At 32.1% G+C, this 20,716-nt stretch overlaps 1 protein-coding gene across 1 annotated transcript; it reads left to right on the forward strand.

The window, feature by feature from the left end:
• Positions 1-4,549: 4,549 nt before the first annotated feature.
• Positions 4,550-19,538, forward strand: LOC143258095 (rab GDP dissociation inhibitor beta-like). Its single transcript, XM_076517115.1, has 3 exons — positions 4,550-4,783; positions 15,371-15,578; positions 18,842-19,538. Exons 1-3 carry the CDS (start codon positions 4,739-4,741, stop codon positions 18,985-18,987), a joined length of 399 nt encoding a protein of 132 aa, XP_076373230.1. The 5' UTR covers positions 4,550-4,738; the 3' UTR covers positions 18,988-19,538.
• Positions 19,539-20,716: the final 1,178 nt, after the last annotated feature.

Below are 20,716 nucleotides of genomic sequence, written 5' to 3' on the forward strand. Positions count from 1 at the left end.
TGCCCTGCTTTGCGATCAAGTACGCAACTTCGTATGATGCTGTGAGGATCGGTTTGTTGATGGGTACAAAACCGAGAACAGGCAAAGTAGCCTTTTCATTGAACCTGGCTCTCTTTACCTTGAATTCAGCAAGCATTGTGTTCTTGTATTTCCCATCTCCATGCAGCTTTAGGGAGTGTTCTCTTAGTTTTGCCGGTGTTAGACTAGAATTGCTCAACTTGGCATTGCAAATCATGCATTGAAGACGCTGACTCCCATCATGTTCCGTTATATACATGAATCCATATTGTACGTATTCGTCCGACCACTTTCTGTTTTTGTTCAACATAGTTAGTGTGAAGGGATTGAAAGATTAGGAAAAAAATCACAAATGACGCACGATTACTACAGTCACAAGTCGACTGCGAAGCGCACGAAGTTCCCTGCAACAAAGATATTAAGGCCAAGTGATGTGACGTGATCAGCCGCAGCCAATAATGGCCAAGTGGAGCATGACATCATGAATCATACGAGTGGGGTGAATGGAACAGACACACACAGTGTGTGTGTGTCTTGACCTCCGCCGAACGCCTGAGACTGGCTCACCGAACCCCTGGGGTTCGATTGAACCCAGGTTAAGAACCATTGATCTAGAGCAGGGGTGTGCAACATTTTTCGTCGGTGGGCCATATAACCAACTTCATCAATCAAGCGGGGCCACTTAAAAAACAAGCTTATTCGTGTACATGCACAATAAATTAAAAAAAAATCTCAAAATGCAAGCAATAATATTTTATATTTTTGCATGAGTGATCATTTTAGTGCGACACTTGAAATTTAGAGTCCTTGCAGAGCTTGTCAATATCAGCTTTGACAGAAGTGGTTGCCACTCTTACCTGACTGGTCAAATGTTCATCAGTCAGCTGACTTCTACATTTGGTTTTGATGAGCTTCATTTTGGAGAAAAATTGCTCACAGCAGTAGGTGCTACCAAAAAGGGAGGCAATTCTTTGTGCATGACGGGACAAATTGGAAACTTTTCACGCACACAGAGTTTGTAAAAGTCTAGCAAACTGTTTTCAGAGAATTTCCTTTAGTGTCCATGTCAGCCTGCAGTTCAATGAGTTCCATTTGGCAATCATCAGGACTGTCTTCCACTGCCAAATCAAAAGGTTGAGCGAACAATTTCAATCTAATTTCAGTTTGTCTGAAATCTGGAAATCTGTTTGCAAACTCATCACGCAGCTTTTGTACACTGGTTCCATATTTGGTGCAATCCAGATTAGGAAATTCCAGTTTCCTGGTTGCAAGACATGTAAAATGGGTCAATATGGCTCTTCTCAACTGAACCTGGAAAAGTTCCAATTTCTTCTCAAAAGCACAAATATGCTCAAACAACTTATTCACAAGTTGACTTTTCCCTTGTAGTTTTAAGTTTAAATCAGACAGATGCTGTGTAATGTCTGTGAGGAATGTTAAGTCATTCAGCCAGTTCTCATTTCTCAAGAAGTCCACATTCTGACGTTTGCTCTCCATGAAGAACTTAATCTCCTCTCGCAGATTCCAGAATCTCTTCAAAGTAGCAGCTCTACTAAGCCAACGTACAGCAGAGAAGTACAAAACATCTGAATACTCACTGTCCAGCTCATCTAAAAAAGTTTTAAATTGTCGATGATTTAATCCTCGTGTTCGAATATAATTTACGCATTGGACGACATTTTTCATGACTTCTGCAAAATCCAGAACTTTGGTGCACAAGCTCTCTTGGTGAATAATGCAATGGCTTACAACTACGTCTTGTGCTCCAATTGCAGTTAGAAATTTCTTGGTGAATCCATTTGTCCTACCTGTCATGGAAGGAGCACCATCTGTTGTAACACCACATAATTTATAAGGATTCAGTTCAAACTTTTCTACAACCTTAAGCACTTGTTCACAAATATCCTGTCCTGTGGTTGTGGAGGAAAGGCTTGCCATATCTAAAACTCTTCGAAAACATCAAAGCCTGCAGTAACAGCTCTGATGAAAATGACAAGTTTGATGTGTCATTGATATCAGTGCTTTCATCCAAAGCCAGACTGAAAGCTTCACACGAATTCAATCTCTTTCAAAGTTTCTTTGATGTCCTCTGAAAGATCTTTTGTCCTGCGTGAGACAGTAAAGCGGGAAAGGCTAGTTTGCTCCACCAAATATTTTTTCTCTGGACATGCATATTCTGTGAATATTGTTAAACAATTTTTAATAAATTCTCCATCACTGAAAGGCTTTCCCTTTTCTGCCATACATTCACAAAGCTTAAAACTCAGTTTTGTCACCAGTTCTGAATTTTTCTTGAAAGTGGTAAAACACCTTGTTGCTTTTCAATGGATGTTTTAAATGTTCAATTTTGTCCTTTCGTGCCTGACCAACAATTTCATCAAACTGGGAGGAGTGCTTAGTTGCGTAATGTCGCTTAATATTGTACTCTTTCATGACTGCAATTGTAGTTTGACAGACGAGGCAAACAACACCTTAATTATGTGGGACAACAAGATATTTTGTGCACCATTCACTGTTGAATAACCTTCCCTCATCATCAATTTTTCGTTTCTTAACTGCTGACATTTTACTAGCCCTGAAATCAAAACAAAATTATTCTCACGAAAATAGCAAAGTAGAAAAAAAACATAGAATGTATTTACACATGGAACCTCTTATGGACAGAAACACATGTTTCTAAATTGGCATCCCGATCATAGCCTTCCGGTACTTAAATTAATTGAGAATAGCAAAATACAGTGTGACCTCGCCTATTCGCGGTTCGCCATTCGCGGCCCCGCATATTCGCGGGTTATGCGCGAACTGCGTTTTGTAGGTCACAGAGACTGAAAGGGCTTTTCGAGGAGATTTCTGTTGTATTTACTCAATCAAGCCGTTTTATCAATTGTCGTCTTCACCAAACAAGATTGACTGCTATTGGCTGACTGTCTCAGCTTCCCCAACAACGCAAACGGCAAAGCATAGCCCGGTAACGCACGGTACAATTTAGTGAAATACATAACAGTATGCAATATTGCTACATTATTACTGCATCAATGAGTATAAGTATCATTAGTGTTTGGGAAGCATTTCATATAGTATATAATCGCATACATATACGTTTTAAAACTGCGTCCAATATTCGCGGTTTTCGCTATTCGCGGAGGGTAAAGAACGTAACCCCGCGAATAACGAGGTCACACTGTACATAGAATCAGATGCATCTGAAAGCAAAAATTTTAATAAATTCAGTAAAGTCACAACAATATGCTAAATAATAATCAATTTACCTTCAATCTCTTGTAGTAACTGTAAAAGGAAATAAAATTTTTACCAATAATGAATGACGGACAGCAGAGGTTAGGAAAAATTGTCGTCAGCGGGCGAAGGCGAGGTTCAGGACATGACGTTGAGTCGTAGACAATAGTGCTAGTGCACGTCACCTATTCATGCCCTAAGGAGGCCGACCAATCGAATTCGGCCTGCTCCTCTCTAGCAAAGATAATTTTAGAAGTTTGTCGAGTCGAAGCCTGGGAATCCCGTAGGATCGATGCTTTTAAAAATATTCCATTTGCGTTGGATTACAGATCAGGCCACATGGTTAGATTACAACAACTAGGGCCACACTAAATGGCTTGGCGGGCCGGGTTGTGGCCCGCGGGCCGCCTGTTGCACACCCCTGATCTAGAGCAAAGGAAGTTTACAAGATTCTTGGGAAAAAAAAAAAGTATACGTTTTCTTTTATTTGCATGTTTTAAGTTCAAATGCCAAACGATGACAGTTAGGGTACTTACGACTATGAAAAAATTTATAGCCTAGAAATTGTAACATTAATCAAATAAATAACGTTTTATTTCCGCATGTATTTCTGAGAGCGTTTATACTGGTTGAAATTAGTACATAAAGTTCTTATACGTCTGAAAGGATTAGAATGTGACAAGGGAATTTAAGCTAAAATTTGCAGACGTAATAAGTTAACAAGAATGATACAATCTTCCGTGTCATTTATACCACCTTGGAAAGTGTGATTGTTAAATACTACAGTTCTGAATCATCACGCTTCATCCTGTATGTATATGTATATTAGCAGACCTGGATTTTTTAATTACATATTTCAAGTGCACATACATACTGTAGTTCCATGTAATAGGTACAATTATATTGTTTCTGGGTAAAACAAACAAATATAAAGCACTTAATTTAAAGTCTTATCAACCAGCTTTAACAGACACTCACCTGCATACATATATTGGCATACACATGTATTTATTTACAGTCAAAGTGAATCTTAGTTTTTACATGTTCATGAAAGGTATTTTCTCAGAACCCTCTTGCGACAAAGTTTTCAATTTACATTTCTTTGTAAGTATATGAATAATCAACATACGAAAACAAATTTTAAAATAAAATAGGAAATTATAGTCAAAACATTGTCTAATGCAACGTGTTTGATTGTGCTTATTATTTATTACGACTTCTAGCATAAAGTAATTCATATGTTTGGAACTATATGTTTTAGCGGATGTCGAACAATCTACACCTTTAAGGCCACACAACAGCTGAATTACGCTGGAGCAGACATTGGTTTGGTCAGCGATTCATCGGTGAAAACTGTTACGTTCATGTGTGGAAAGTGTTAGTGGGTGGAAACCTGGGATTGCCGGTATAAAACCGTATTGCCCAGTATTAGTACTTCTTTTGACTACAGTAGGGTTAAGTTTTTGTCTTCCTTTCTGCAAATATGGATGAAGAGTACGACGTAATTGTATTGGGAACTGGTTTAAAGGTAGGAGATCACATACTATAATTTAAAGATGCTAACACCAGCTCGACTTTTTAATTCTTTTGCGGCTTAATTTAGGCCTAGCATCGAAAGAGAGGATTGGGCATGCAAGGAAAGTTAACTTAAAATTTGTCGTTAGTCTCAGAGAAATTAGAGTTTGAGTGTGTATTACTTCCCTTAGAAACTGAGTGCATCTTTTTTTTTGCCTTTGTATTCGACATGATGCTTCTTTGGGTCATTTAATTTTCACTGAATTTCGTGATTTGTTTCTTTTAATTTAATTTTTAAGAACCAATCTGAGGCATTCAGAAAGTTGGAATATAGTTGCTCTTCATTGTTAATTGTGTTCCCATATCTGCAGTTTAGAAAAAGGACGCCACCATAAGCGTACAAGACTGAACTTTAGTTTTGGGTAAATGTGAGGTATTGTGATGGCGGTTATAAATGGTGACGTACAATTATTTATGCTTCTGAATAGATCTACATACACTTAACATCATATACATAATATAAACTTTCTCAGCATGTGCCAGATCCCAGGGACTGGCCTCAATAATTTCTTACATTTTCCATGCCATAACTTTTAAATTATAACAGTAAATTTATCTTCTCAAAATTGTTGACGTTATTAGTAAACCTTACGAGACTTTCGTACACAAAATATCAGATTTTTGAAACTAAAATTTAAGATTTTTTAAATTTTTGTTTTTCATTTTGAATGTTTACTATCCAATATGCGAAGCAATCTCTATATTATGGTTAAAAATACTTTTATGCGTCAGAATACTTTCCAATTGTACTTGCAAAATCTTTATAACCTCAAGATAATTATCAAATGTTTTTTTTTAGATAAAAATATTATGTTGTGTTATTTCACTACTTTATTTATGTACAGTTTGGGTTAATTTGAATAATCTTATGACCACCATAAAAAATATCATAAAATAAATATAGATTATAACACAAAATTAAATGTTTAGTCAGAATAGCTTACAACATTATTCATTTATATGTATTTATTATTTTTATTATATCAACCTTTCATCCGTACCTGGCTAACACAGTGATGTGGCATAAGTGCAATCATGTAACTGTGTCCAAGAGTATAAAACTGGCCTTTATAAAGTGACCTGTATTGGCTGTATTTTAGTGGACTTGTACTTTATAAATCAGTCATGTTACATTATATATATATGTGTGTGTATATATAATGTATTATTATTGTTTATAAATTCTTAAATTTCAATTTTTTTTCTAGTTATTAACTTTCTACTAGTTTACTGCTTGCTGTATAGGGTGTTTGGAAAGTCACTGTGCAGTTTTGTCTGTTAATAAATATATAAGTGCACAGTGACTTTCTAACACCCTGCAAGTTGCTAAGCCTTATCACATTTTGCACGTGGAAGATTAGAAGCAATATATCTATACATATTTACTCTTTTGAAGTAACCAAAAAACATAAATTACCATATCAGTACTGTAAAATTTCACTAATTTATTAAACTTAACAACTAAGCTGTATTTTGAGCTCTCTAATGCTGCATCTTATCACTAGGAGTCTAGCATGAAAATAAAGTGTTTGTTGCTTAAACAATTTTGAAAATGTATTAAAGCTATTAACACAGTGCTAACTTAGTTTTCTCTTCAAACTGTTAAGTCCATTAAGGTTAATAATAATGTTAAAAAAATGACAGTCCCATGTGTTACAGTACCTCTACTACGTGTTAATTTTGGGGTGAGGGTTTTCTTGGGTATGCACGTAGGTTAATATGTTTTGTTCAGTGATACAATATTTGGTTAAGTATTGTTGTTCGAGTTGGAATTGTTGAGTATGAAGTCGTAATGTTACTGACAGTATCTAGTAGTAAACATTCAAAACTGGAATTTTCAATATTTTATAAATTGTAACTTGATTGAGCAGAATTTGCTAATTCACAGAGGAAGTTAAAATGACTGAAGAAAATGGCTACTTACATATTTAATGAGCATTATTGTCAGACTATGCAGCTTGTTCAAAGATTATAATTATCAGTTTTTTGGTTAAAAATTTGTGTGAAAAGGCACCTCAGCAGTACAGAAATTAAACCATAATGAATCTCAGATAACCTAGGACCTTACTGTGTAGCAGTCTGTAGGCCCCTAGTTTTGGGATGGGTGGGGTACATATACCCAGACTATGAAACTTTTTAAAATTGTCAGTTTTCTAACTTTAAGTTATTCTTTCCTTTGTTACTTCTATTCTTTAACCCATACATATTGAAAATTGCTGTGATATAAAATCAAGCTTTGTTTTACGAACAATATTAATTTAAAACAAAAGGTGGTCATATGATTAAAACAATTTCCAGGTAATAAAAATAGCAATGTTACAACGAAGGGACAAGCCATTTAAAGCTGTTATATGTCAGAATGAAGGGACAAGTCGTATAAAGCTGTTAAATGTCAGAATGAAGGGACAAGTCGTATAAAGCTGTTACATGTCAGAATGAAGGGACAAGTCGATAAAGCTGTTACATGTCAGAATGAAGGGACAAGTCGATAAAGCTGTTACATGTCAGAATGAAGGGACAAGTCGTATAAAGCTGTTACATGTCAGAATGAAGGGACAAGTCGTATAAAGCTGTTACATGTCAGAATGAAGGGACAAGTCGTATAAAGCTGTTACATGTCAGAATGAAGGGACAAGTCGTGATAAAGCTGTTACATGTCAGAATGAAGGGACAAGTCGTATAAAGCTGTTACATGTCAGAATGAAGGACAAGTCGTATAAAGCTGTTACATGTCAGAATGAAGGGACAAGTCGTATAAAGCTGTTACATGTCAGAATGAAGGGACAAGTCGTGATAAAGCTGTTACATGTCAGAATGAAGGGACAAGTCGATAAAGCTGTTACATGTCAGAATGAAGGACAAGTCGATAAAGCTGTTACATGTCAGAATGAAGGACAAGTCGATAAAGCTGTTACATGTCAGAATGAAGGACAAGTCGATAAAGCTGTTACATGTCAGAATGAAGGGACAAGTCGATAAAGCTGTTACATGTCAGAATGAAGGGACAAGTCGTATAAAGCTGTTACATGTCAGAATGAAGGGACAAGTCTTATAAAGCTGTTACATGTCAGAATGAAGGGACAAGTCGATAAAGCTGTTACATGTCAGAATGAAGGGACAAGTCGTATAAAGCTGTTATATTAATAAACAAAAGTCCCAGGTTTCATGACATGCCAAGCTCTGTAAATACATTGTCTTTTTTAAAAAAGAAAAACAAAGGGTTAAAAAGTTGACACAATTTAAACAAAGTATTAAAACATCTCAACTCTTTGAAGATCTTTGTATATGAATATATTGTTGTTTTAATTTGAAAAGGGCTATAAATTTACCAACTTTACTAACCAAGTTAAAAAAGATCCCAAGATTTTCAGAGTAGCAGGATTCTAACATTTTTAATTATATGAATACCTGAAGCTGTAAATGTGTACACCAGGGAATGTTGTTGAAAGTGATGTCATCACAGATATTGAAAAATAAAACCACATTAGACAAAAATAATAGTGCTAAAATAAGTTGACACATCATGATAGACAAGCAATAACATGAGCAGTGAGGTGAAAACCAAAGATTGAATCATCTAAAGTGTTTGTGAATTTAATGTTGCCGAGAACATCCAATCTTGGTCAAAATAGCTTCAAGGGAACTGCATAAGATATGTTAACATGGTAGGTCTATCATTCAGAAACCTCCATTAACACAAAAATTGTGACAACCCAAATAAAGTAGTGTCAGAAATATAAAAAAATTGTCCAGAAATTGGTGAATATGGCTTGAATAGATAGTTTTATTATATTCTCATTTAAGTGTGGCTAAAACCCATAGAAGCTTGCAGACCTTGGTGTATTGTGCTAATGGTTTAGCACAATGGAGGCTTTGTAATGATATAAGCAACTTTTTGTTGAATCAGCTGAGGCCCTTTGATCTCACTGAAAGGTGAGGGCAGAAAAGGGTTAACCCTTTTGCGAGTGGTAGCAAGTCAAAAGCCATGTTGTTGCATTTGTTAACTTGTATTAAAAATTTTATTGAACAACTATTTTATGAATTTATGTCTAAGTTTGGAATCAACTTGCAGCTAATTATTCAAACTTTAATATTATGTGTTACTTAATTTCTTAATTTAAAAGTAAATATTAAAGTAACACATTTAAATATAGATTTTACTGAGTTTCGTGATATGTTGAATGCAGCACTGTTTAAAATTAGGTGTTATGTCAAAACACTAATTCTCGAGTTTCATACAAATTAGAAACTCAAGTTACTACAAGCTAGAATATAAAATTAGAATCTCATATCTTTTTATATTCCTAAGATATGCCTTATGTACTAAATCAGATGCAGTAGCACTGTTCAACTCTTTCCATTTTATGAAACGGTCCCTTATATACTCTTACTACAGTATGTGACATGTGAATAACCAATCAACAGCTTAGAATGCTCCCAGAGTGGTTTTCTCAACCATTTTAATCTTTGAAAAAGTTACCTTGTTCTCTCGATCCAAGATTTCAATGAAGTGGATTATCTTTAGTCTTCTCGAAGTTTCATATTTTTTTTAAATGTAAATATGTCTTAGTTAGTGAGAGTAATAAATTATAGTGGAATTCTATGGTGTCAGTGTAGTTACTTATGATTTTTTTGTTAGTTAACTGTGTGTATATAAAACAGAACTTTGGTATCTTCCCTATGCGAAATTTTAAAAGGCTTAGCAAACTATCAATAACCGAAGACAGACGTCGTATTGAGAAGATATAATTTTTGCTTTATGTCAATGCAATTTATGTAATCTTGTCTGTAAGGTCCATATAATAATGTAAATATATAGCGTTATGAGACTTAAACTGTTTAAACTAAACATTTATATTTTTGTGTTTTAATATCTTGTCATTTTAGCATGAAAAAATACATTTATATTTTTTAATTTTTTATGATGGTTTTGTGGTTGGTTAAGTGATAGACCTCACATAGTGTGTAGAAAATAGGTTTAACAGAAAACAAATGTTTGAAATGTATTCAGGATGTTTTAGAAATTATTCAAATATTTAATATTTTTGACAAGTAGATATTTTAATCATAACAAGAAATCACTTTGCATTCAAACTAGAAATAAAACTCTTATTTTCAGAAACAAATCTTTAGTAAAAAATATTGTGCTAAAAGATCTAATTTTTTTTGTATGCAATACACGTGTAACCTTTATTGAAAGTCTATCAAATTTTGTGAAGATATACATGCTGTATCAAAATTTATAGTGCAAATACTTAGTGTGCAAATGTGTAGATGAATGTGTACTATATCAAGCCCATAGCAAAAGTATTAACTGAAAATTATCCAATCTCTCCTGGTTCAGGAAGAAAATGTATGTTTATACCACTGAAAATGATAATGTAATTGAAAGAACATTAGAAGTACTTTGGGACCCTAACTTGGCTACCACTTTCACCAGATTTAAATATTTGACATCTGTGGCCAGTTTTTTGAAATCAAATTTTAAAAACTTTATCCACCAACGTTATTTCAACTATCAGAAATTTTGACTGGTATATTGTTTTGTTGCTGTTTCATTAGTTCCAAATGTTTACCTGTGAGGCCTACAATCTATACGTGGTAATTTACTCTGACGAAGCTACCTTTTCACACTGTTGGCTGTCTGCAAAATAATTTATGCACTTTGAAACACATGAGGTCTTTTGGTCAGTTGAATAGAATGCCCTCAAACATTTGTAATTTACTCGTTTCTAAATAAGTCATACATAAGTTTTTATAAAAAAATCCATTGCTTCTTGAAACAGTGACTTCTTTCAATACAGAATAATATTTTGTTGGAAACTGTTTTCTTTGCCAGTTGGAATACAAAGAAAAGCAAGAGAATAGTGCATTGAATTTTGCTCTTTCTATAGGTTATAAAAATGTGAAACGGGAATATTATCGAGAATTATAAGACCTCTAAAGACAGGAGGGTATATAGGTGCCAAAACAGTGGTAAAGCAAGAAGAATATACATTCATATTTTGTCTTGCCATTGTCTACATTATGTGTTTACAATTAGTTGGATATTCTGAAACCCTTATTAGGGTAGAAAGAAAAGTAGAATGGGATCAGAAGTCAAATCAGAAGCCTACCATGTGACAGAGGGAAGTGAAGATTTTGAACATTCAACAAATTTTTCTTTTGTAATTAAGAAATTAAATCTATACTTAAGTTTAGTGTAACTGTGTAATAAAGGGTTGTGTACATTTTGAGGTTCCTGTAAGCAAATGGTTAATTATTTTACATAGAATTAATCCTATTGCTATGGGTCACAGGTCAAAGGCCATGTCATCACATTTGTTGACTGCATTCAAAATTTTATTGAACTACTATTTATGAATGTATGTCAGTAAGTTTGGTGTCAAATTGTATATAATAATTCAAGTTTTAGTATGATCTGTTAGTTAATTTCAATTTTCAAGGTAAGTCTCTACCGAGCTCAAAATTTCATAATTTTTTAAGACCCAAATGCAGCTTAATTACTAAGCTTGATAAATTATAAGGGAATTTTGTAGTATTGATGTTGCAATTTATTTTAGTTCACATCCTCCATGTGCAAAATTTGGTAAGACTTAGTTACTTATAGCAAGCATCAAATGATTTCAAAGGCATGATATATTTATAAACAAATCTTATTGTAAAAATACGTCATTAAATAACCTAATTTTTCATGTACAGAAGACTTGTAATGTTTACTAAACATCTTTCAAACTTTGTGAAGATATCGTAATGCATTAAAAGTTATAGTATGAATATTTAACATTTGAAAATATGTATATGAACTTGTATGCTTTATACTAAAACTCATTGCAAAAGGGTTAATCAGGAGGCAAATATGGGAATGATTACCATTTTGGGTGCAACATTTTTGGTCGTCCAGACTAAAATAATTGACTTTTAAGGTATTAAACCAGAAATCAAAAAACTGTAGTAGGTAAATATTAATAATAAAAAAATGAACACTTTTCTTAGATTTTTTTTCTATGTCTTTTGGTATTTTTTTCTTACCCCAAAATCCATCTGAGCAGATGTACATAAATATAACATTTGAAAGTTTTTAGATTTGCTGTTGGTTTTAGGGGTAGTTTTTATGGGTTAGGGTTTCGAAGTACGATTGATTTCTTGTTGCATGCGATTGTTATTTGATAAATGTGTTACGCTTAGTTAGCGATGGAGTTGAAAGTGTACATCTAGTTAAACCACATTTTTACAGTCAGTTAGGGACACAAGTTTCCTTGTGTGTAGTCTTATACAAAACTTGAGATACAGAACAGCTATGTTAATCCGGTATGCTAGTTTTATGATTGTCATACTTGGTGTACTTGCTTGATATAAGTTGTGATACTGAATTCTTATTTCAAAGCATTTGGTCTTTACCTTAACACACAAACTTTTTGTCTACATAATGACCAATAAATGTGGGCCTGCATTGCTTAGATTTTTGAAATTAGAAGAAAAAAAAAATGATGCTTTTAACTTTAACCCTAAATTCAAATTTTTATATTTTGGCAAATTGAATTGCTAGCAGTTAAACCTTTTGCTATGGGCTTTTTATAATATACGCATTTGTCTACACATTTGAACACATTAAGTATTTGCACTATAACTTTTGATACAACATGTGTATTTTTACAAAATTTTGTAGATGTTTTTTAAAGGTTACAAATATTGTGCAAATCAAAAATCAGATTTTATAAATGAAATATTTTTGTTAATGATATGTTTGTGAAAATAGTGTTTTGTTACTAATGTGAGTGCAAAGTGATTTCATGTTAAGATTAAAAAAAAACATATTCTTTGTCCCAAAAATCTTATTTGTGATCTCTATAACCTCTTAAATGTATTTCAAATGTTTGTTTTTAGTAAGTCTATTATTATTTTCTGTACTGTATGTAGGGGTCTGTCACTTAACCAACCTCATAACCATCATAAAATAATTTGGAAATGATTATATGAATTATGCTGTTTTTCATGCTTGATGACTACGTGATTATAACACAAGTACAAATGTTGAGTCAAGGTAGTTTGTCTCATAACACTATATATTTACATATATATATTTATTTTTACTATATTAACCTTCTAGTCATGCCAAGCAAACATGTACAGCTTTCATAGATATAAAGCAAACAATTATTTCTTCTCACTACCACCTTTGTTCTCAGTTGCTGCTGGGCATAGGTTGCTAAGTCTTTCAAAATTTTGCATGCAGAGGATATCAAACAAAAATTTTCAAGGTTTTACAAATGCAGTTAAATAACTATAAAATGATAAAAAAAATTATACTGATATCATAGAATTCCATTATAATTTCTTAAGCTCAGTAACTAAGATATATTTAGACTTAAAAAAAAAAAAAAAAACTTTGAGTGGACTAAAGACAATCTACCTCATTGAAATCTTGGATTGAGAGAGCATGGTAGCCTTTCCACAGATTGAAATGGCTGAGAAAACCACTCTGAAGATGTTCTAAGCTGTTGATTGGTTATTCACATGTCATATATTGTAGTAAGAAAATATAAGGGACCATTTCAAAAATATGGAAAGTGTTGAATGGTGCTACTGTGTTTGATTCAGTACATAAGCCACATCTCAGCAAAATAAGATATGAGGTTCTTATTTTAAATTCTAGCTTGTCAATATCAGTAATTTGAATTTCTTATTTGTATGAAACTAGAGAATAAGTATTTTGGCATTACAAACATCTAATTTGAAAGTGCTGTCTTCAACATATTATGTGACTCACTGAAACCTATATTTGAATGTGTTCTTTTAATATTTACTTTTAAGAAATTAAGTAATATATAATATTAAAGTTTGAATTACAAGCTACAGTTTGATTCCAGAACTTATTGACATAAATTTATAAAATAGTAGTTCAATAAAATTGTGAATACAAATCAACAAATGTGATATGGCTTTTGACCCCCTGCCACATCATGAAAGCATTAAATGTTTAGTTTCTTGTTATTCATTATCATGAGAAATTGTTCTCAGTGAGTTTGCACTGTATTAATTATCAGTGGTTATACACAGATTTAATCTGATAAAAATTCATGTTATGATGGTTGGACACAAAGCTCATTAACCATTATCTCAGTTCCCAGTTTTATTAATGAGTGATAAAATATTTCTAATATTTGAGTTCTTCACTCTTGTGTTTGTTGTTTGGGGTCCCAAAAAGTGAAACTTTCAGTCTTTTCTGGTATTATTCCTTTTTTTCTTCCATTTTGATAGGAGACTGGAAGTCATCTTTTGAAGACTGTTCAGTCTTAAGTTCTCACTACCACACACAATGTTTAAATTGTTCCTCGTTATGGAATATTCAGATATCCTAATGTGATGTTGTGGGGACTGTTGCTGAGAGTATCTTGACTAGTAGGACTGACCAGCTTCACTTTAAACAACTTGGGTTTTCTCTGGAGTTAACAGTTTTGCCTGTAACTGTTGGTGGTGTATATCACGTGAAGATTCTTATGGTTGTCATTACTTTCTTGCTATTGTTAGATATCCACCTTTTATATAATTGGACTTCTTTACCTTAATGCACTGTAGAAGGACTTATGTTACTTTTAATTACTGCATCTAAATCTTTTAGTTAAAATATAAAAATCCCCCACACTTGAAGTATGTACTTTTCAGGTATCGTATCCCAGAAGCACTAAATATACTTAATCTCCTTCACCACCCACCCAACTTTAATTTTCATATAGTGGGTCAGTCACTATGACTCGGTAGACACATGGAAAAAGAGAAATACTAAGCAGTACTGACTTGTATTATAACTGTTGATTTTGAAATATTGCAGTTGAGTGATACAATATTACAAATTTAAAATGAATCCTTAAGTATCACACTAATTGCATCCCCTCAGAAATAACAAAAGTAACATGTTTTATATATGACATGATAGTTGGATATGTTAAATAATTTTAAGTTATTGATACAATAAAAAAATTAGTTCATTGAACATCTGTGCCATTAGTGTAACTGAGAAAGAACAAACAAAAGTCCATAACACTGAGTCTTGAGGTACCTGTCTTGTGGCATTAATCCAGTTTTAATTGGAGTCTAGTTATAATAAACCTCTGCCTTCTTCCTTCCAGCCATTTTTCAGTCCAAATTAACTTATCTCTTGTATCTAAGAAATAGAATTTTTGGGATATACTTTTGTATAGCATTTATCAAATGTCTTCTAAAAATATGGATACACCAAATCAACATTATTATTCTTATTTACATAAGCATTAACCTCTAAAGAATTTCAGTACTGGTAAGTCAAGTTTATTATGTTGTCTGCACAACCAGTATGTTGTACCCCCAGCCTTTGTTGCATAGTATTGTATGAAAAGTCCTACTTGCCATGTTCAAGAAGCTTGAGTGTACTTGGAATGTCAAACTGTATGAAATAATACTTTGTAACTTTTCCTCTAGTGGTTTTAAGTTTTGTACTAGTAACGCTTATACAACAATGTTGAGTATAATATTTATATTTACATAATTTATAATTTTTTAGGAATGTATTTTGAGTGGAATGCTTTCTGTAAGTGGGAAGAAAGTCTTGCATATGGATAGGAACAAGTATTATGGAGGTGAAAGTGCATCAATTACCCCATTAGAGGAGCTTTTTGAAAAATTCAATATGCCTGTCACTCATTTGGAGGAATATGGTAGATCTAGAGACTGGAATGTCGATCTTATACCAAAATTTCTAATGGCTAATGGTAAGTTTGATAATTTAGACTTTTAAGACATTTTGCAAATTGTGTAAAATTAAGTGGAGTGTGAAAAGTTGCATGAACAAAACAATGAGGAAAGAAGTAAAGGTGTCCATATATTTAAAGAAGTAAAGGTGTCCATATATTTAAAGAAGTAAAGGTGTCCATATATTTAAAGAAGTAAAGGTGTCCATATATTTAAAGAAGTAAAGGTGTCCATATATTTAAAGAAGTAAAGGTGTCCATATATTTAAAGAAGTAAAGGTGCCCATATATTTAAAAGTAAAGCCCATATATTTAAAGAAGTAAAGGTGCCCATATATTTAAAGAAGTAAAGGTGCCCATATATTTAAAGAAGTAAAGGTGCCCATATATTTAAAGAAGTAAAGGTGTCCATATATTTAAAGAAGTAAAGGTGCCCATATATTTAAAATGAATTTAATGTATTAAGTTATATAGTTGTTCCAACTAAAATGTTCAGTTTAGCTATGTTCAAAACACTTTATATTGGTGAAATTGACTTACATAAGTATTACTTGAAATGTACACAGATTTTGATGAATAACTTAACTGAGGCATACTGTATAAAATGTAATTGTAACAGGAATAAGGCCTTTTAACAATAATATATATTTGATATATAAACAAATATCTCAGTATTTGAAGCAGGTTTGTTTATCTAAAGTAGTGAATTTGAAATTATACTGTAGTTGCTTTAATTTAACTTAATGGTCTGGGAAATGTTTAGATAGATGTGAAAAGAAATTGAGTTTTTGGGTTAAAATTAAGCTACTTGTAATTTCTACATTTTATAATTAGTTGGAACTAATAATTATTTCAGAATGTATACCTTTTATTACCTACACATGCGATGTTGAACATGTATGACCTTTTGAAATATTTAAAGTAAATTTATAACTTGATAAGAGGTCGTTTGTTAATCATTAATGTATGGACTTGGTACATACTTAATAAAGTAATTTTTCTACTATCTTGAGGCCTGTGATCTTAACTTCATAGTGATTTCACATGACAAAGTTAAACACAGAACAATTTGTATATCATAACATAAATTGGTGTTTCCTTAGATTTATTAACTGACCCAAAAAATTTTGTGTATAGGACAGATAAGCCCAGTTGTACTTACGATTAAATATCCATTGTTTCCCTTAAAGGGTAGTGTTATCCATCAGTCAGTCAGTAGACATGAGAATGACGTGTCACATGTGGGATTCTTAACGTCACAATTTGCACTGTCAGTGCACTAGTAAAATGTTTATATGCCGTGATTCATGACAAGAATTATGCAGTCTGATTGTAGACTACAACATGACACGAACGTCAAAAGCAAGAAATAACATTTTTTATTATTAACTTTGGTTTTATGTACTGTTGAAACAGAACACTTTCACAGAATATAGAAGTGCATCTAGTGTGTGTGTGTGTGTGTTATACATGAAGGTGTATGATGGTATCTCTTTGTGGTATCATGCATGAAAGATAGCCTCAAGGCTGACATGTTTTTCAGTTATGTTCAAAAGTTGAAACTTAATGTTCAGTATATAAGAATATAAATATTTATTCATAGTGTGATTGATTCACACTAAAAAAAACAATTGATATTTTACAAATATCCTGTTTATTTGATAATTCCTCAAGAACACAACTGACTCTCTTTACATATATACCAAACTAATTTTGTTTAGACAAAGAGATGTTTTAATCTGTGTTTGCCTTGGTACCATATTTTGTAGAAAACAGCAGTTCAAGATATTTCGTGATTATTTCCATAAACAGTTTAAATATAAACTTTCCTTTTAATTATAATAAAATTTTCAGTAATGGTCTATACACTAATATAAAGTTTATTTTTTTTAAGAGGAATTTTATGTAATAATGGTCTCTAAGTTTTAATGCACACATCCACAATATTCCAGCTACTACAGTGATTCCACATGTTTTGTGAACAGTAATCTACTGTTATAGTTATTTCTGTGTGATATGTGAATATATGTTTCCATCCTTCTATTAATACAGGAATTTTTTAAATTTAGTCTATTTCTGTGCAGGTGTAACAAATGTTTTCATTTTCAGTATTTCATGCATAAAACATTCAGGTTTCCTTCTCACTCCTTCTGTTATTTGGTTGACATGCACGCATGCGCATGCACACACGCGCATGCACACACACACACACACACACACACACTGCAGACAGTCTTGTTACAGCAGTGTTTTGCTTGTATTTTCAGCAAACAATACACTTCATGGCTTATTTGTTTTCCACATTTGTTTTAAGAGTACAAGCATGTTTATACATTTCTCAAATTATGTTCATTGCATAATGTGTTAGTACAGGGAAATAATTTTGTTGACTTGTTATATACATGAAAAAAGAAAACCTCCCAAAAAAACTTGCCTATACCCTAGCTTTCCTTGAAATAAAATCATGTGAGGGCTTAAGGTGTGGTTGGCTATTTTTGTAGGTTCACATGGAACTTTCTGTTCCTGATATGTTAGGCATTATACTTGTAAATGTGAATCTTTAGTTTTTTGTGTAAGTTATTATATTCAGATACATCTATTATAATTAATGAATAATATTTGTAAAGCATTTTTAATATTGACTTGTTTTTCAGTTCTATCAACAGTATAAATAGCAGCACCAGATATTTAGCATAGCATACAACAGATGAATTTTATTTACCTTAATCAACTATGTTTCACTTTTGATTTGCTAAGTCACTATACATACAGAATAAAAACAATAACATCTGATTTTTACTTGTAGAGATCCACTTTTTTGATATTACATAACTTGCATGTTTTTTACATTTCTTGTATTCTCATATTTAAAAACAATTTGGTGAATTTATTTTTTGTTATCACCCTACATATTAGATGAGATGTCTGTTTAGTAATAACATTTTGTTAGGGAACTGTGGTAATAAAACCTCGAGGAGTGAAATTTCTCTCATTTACACAATACTTTAATAGTTGTAAGTGTTTAGTGTTGACTGAAATGGTTATTCCAGAATTTCATGTTATCTTGGAAAGGTAAAGTATGTACAAATTAAATAGCATCATGGTTCCGTACAGTCATACTTGATGTACAATATAAACATAATTTAAAGCTGTATGGTGTAGGACTTTAATCACTGAGAGGCATGTGTGCATTGTGTCATGTTTCAGAAATTATTTACATGCAATAAATGTGCTCTTCATAAATGTTTTGAAGAGTTCACTGTACTCTCTTAATCTTCTTCTAGGCCAGTTGGTAAAGTTACTCATCCATACAGGAGTAACTCGCTACTTAGAATTCAAATCAGTGGAAGGTAGTTACGTGTACAAAGGAGGAAAGATTTCAAAGGTTCCTGCAGATGAGAAAGAAGCTTTGGCCTCAAGTAAGAAATAATCTATTTTAATTGTGTGTGTTTGGCATAACTATTAGTTTATGCAGACCTGTAATCTTTTGAAACTTTAATTATCTTTGCTCTAGTTGTTTCTGGAAGTAAATTTAGAATAAGTGACTTGTAAGTTACTTGAATTCACCCCCTAACAAGTGTGATCTTTTAACTTGGCAAATGTAGATATACTATGTGTTCAAGTATATAGATTAAGATTCTTTTAGGTAGATTAAATTAATTTCAAAATTTATATATACTTATACATTAATTAACAAGGGTACAGAGGACTTAAGCTTGATTAAAAACAAATCTGATCTCTAAATACAAGTCTTCATGGAAGTTACATTTGTTAATTTTGTAAGGATAATTCAGTGGATTAATTTTCTTGTTTGTGTTATCAATGGGAAAAAACAAAATTTTCAATCATATGGTAAAATAATACACATCGGTATTTAAAACAAGAATATTTAGTTTCATATGCAGGATTGAGGTTGACTTATCAAAAGCAGTTTTAGTAATAAACTTGAAAGTGTAAAACAGTTTTGATGCTAACCCTATCGTATTAGGTAGATCAAAATGCATGTCGCAATCTCTTAGAGTTACGTTAAAAAAATATAATTAAACTACTTTATTATTAAAATATGCAAATAAACTTGGCATAAAGAACAGTTAATCATCTTTTAATATTATGTAAGTTTTATTTCTTTATTTTATAAGGAAACATTTTTAAAAGATCTTTTTTTCCCTTAGTAAGAGAACTGTGACATTGACCTTTAGGGTTTTGTCTCTTCTGTGTACCGACCCTTCCAAGAAATATGGAATTTAATGAGATATTTATTATAACATAAATATTACTTGAGCAGAGTATAATGTTTATATCCTTCAATCTTTTTTTGTTTATGGGCCCATACACTAGAAAATTGGGCATCTTATCACATCCTCTACTTCACAAATTGCTAATAGTCCTCTGATGTTTTATATTATATATAACTAGTAGAGAATCAAGGACATAATCCATAAAATGACTGATTACATTGTTTTTATGTACAGGGCATTGTCTATTATGAAGTTTAATATCAAATTTGTTCTCATTGAGGGAATTGTGTTGTTAAGCAGCTGGATGTTATAGACTCCTTCATTTCATGGGTAGAAAGCCAAAAATAATTAGTTATAGGATATTGTTTGTTATTTGGTGTTCTTAGTTGTATTATTTTATTAAATAAAACTTGTTTAATGTAGTTTTACAATTTTTAGTTTATTATTAAAAGTAGGGTTAAGTCTACAGAATAAAAAAAATCATGTTGTAAATACTGTACTTTTGGTTTTATGTGTATTATTTATTACCATAAAAAGTAACTAAAATATAAACTGATCATGCTAGATAATGAACAAAAGAACATTTTTCCCAAGGTATGTTGTCAAGCAGCTCCTACATTATGTAATCTGAAATGGTAACAAGAGCTACATTTTCAACTCTTATGGTGAGATTATGAACAAAATGTGGTTCAAAGGTCAATAAAAACAAAATTAAGTATAAATAGATGTATACTGTGTGTTAAGCTACTTGGGATAAACAGTTGGGGATTTCCTTTTACAATTTAGTCATCCTAGAGAGGTGTAATTTAGATTTACTATTTAATTTAGTGATGCTTACGAGGTTGGTTGATTTGACCCATCACATATAGAGCTATGGTAGAGAAAGTAACATACAGTATATAGTTTTTTTAAATATAATTT

Source organism: Tachypleus tridentatus, chromosome 7, assembly GCF_004210375.1.
Source record: "Tachypleus tridentatus isolate NWPU-2018 chromosome 7, ASM421037v1, whole genome shotgun sequence".
Lineage (NCBI taxonomy): Eukaryota > Metazoa > Arthropoda > Merostomata > Xiphosura > Limulidae > Tachypleus > Tachypleus tridentatus.

What these genes read in the sequence shown, in the direction of transcription:
- LOC143258095 (XM_076517115.1), top strand. Translation starts at nt 4,739, where the DNA reads ATGGATGAAGAGTACGACGTAATTGTATTGGGAACTGGTTTAAAG. An exon ending in TATTGGGAACTGGTTTAAAG is followed by an intron (nt 4,784 to 15,370) that starts GTAGGAGATCAC and finishes ATAATTTTTTAG; the next exon opens with GAATGTATTTTGAGTGGAAT. An exon ending in AAAATTTCTAATGGCTAATG is followed by an intron (nt 15,579 to 18,841) that starts GTAAGTTTGATA and finishes ATCTTCTTCTAG; the next exon opens with GCCAGTTGGTAAAGTTACTC.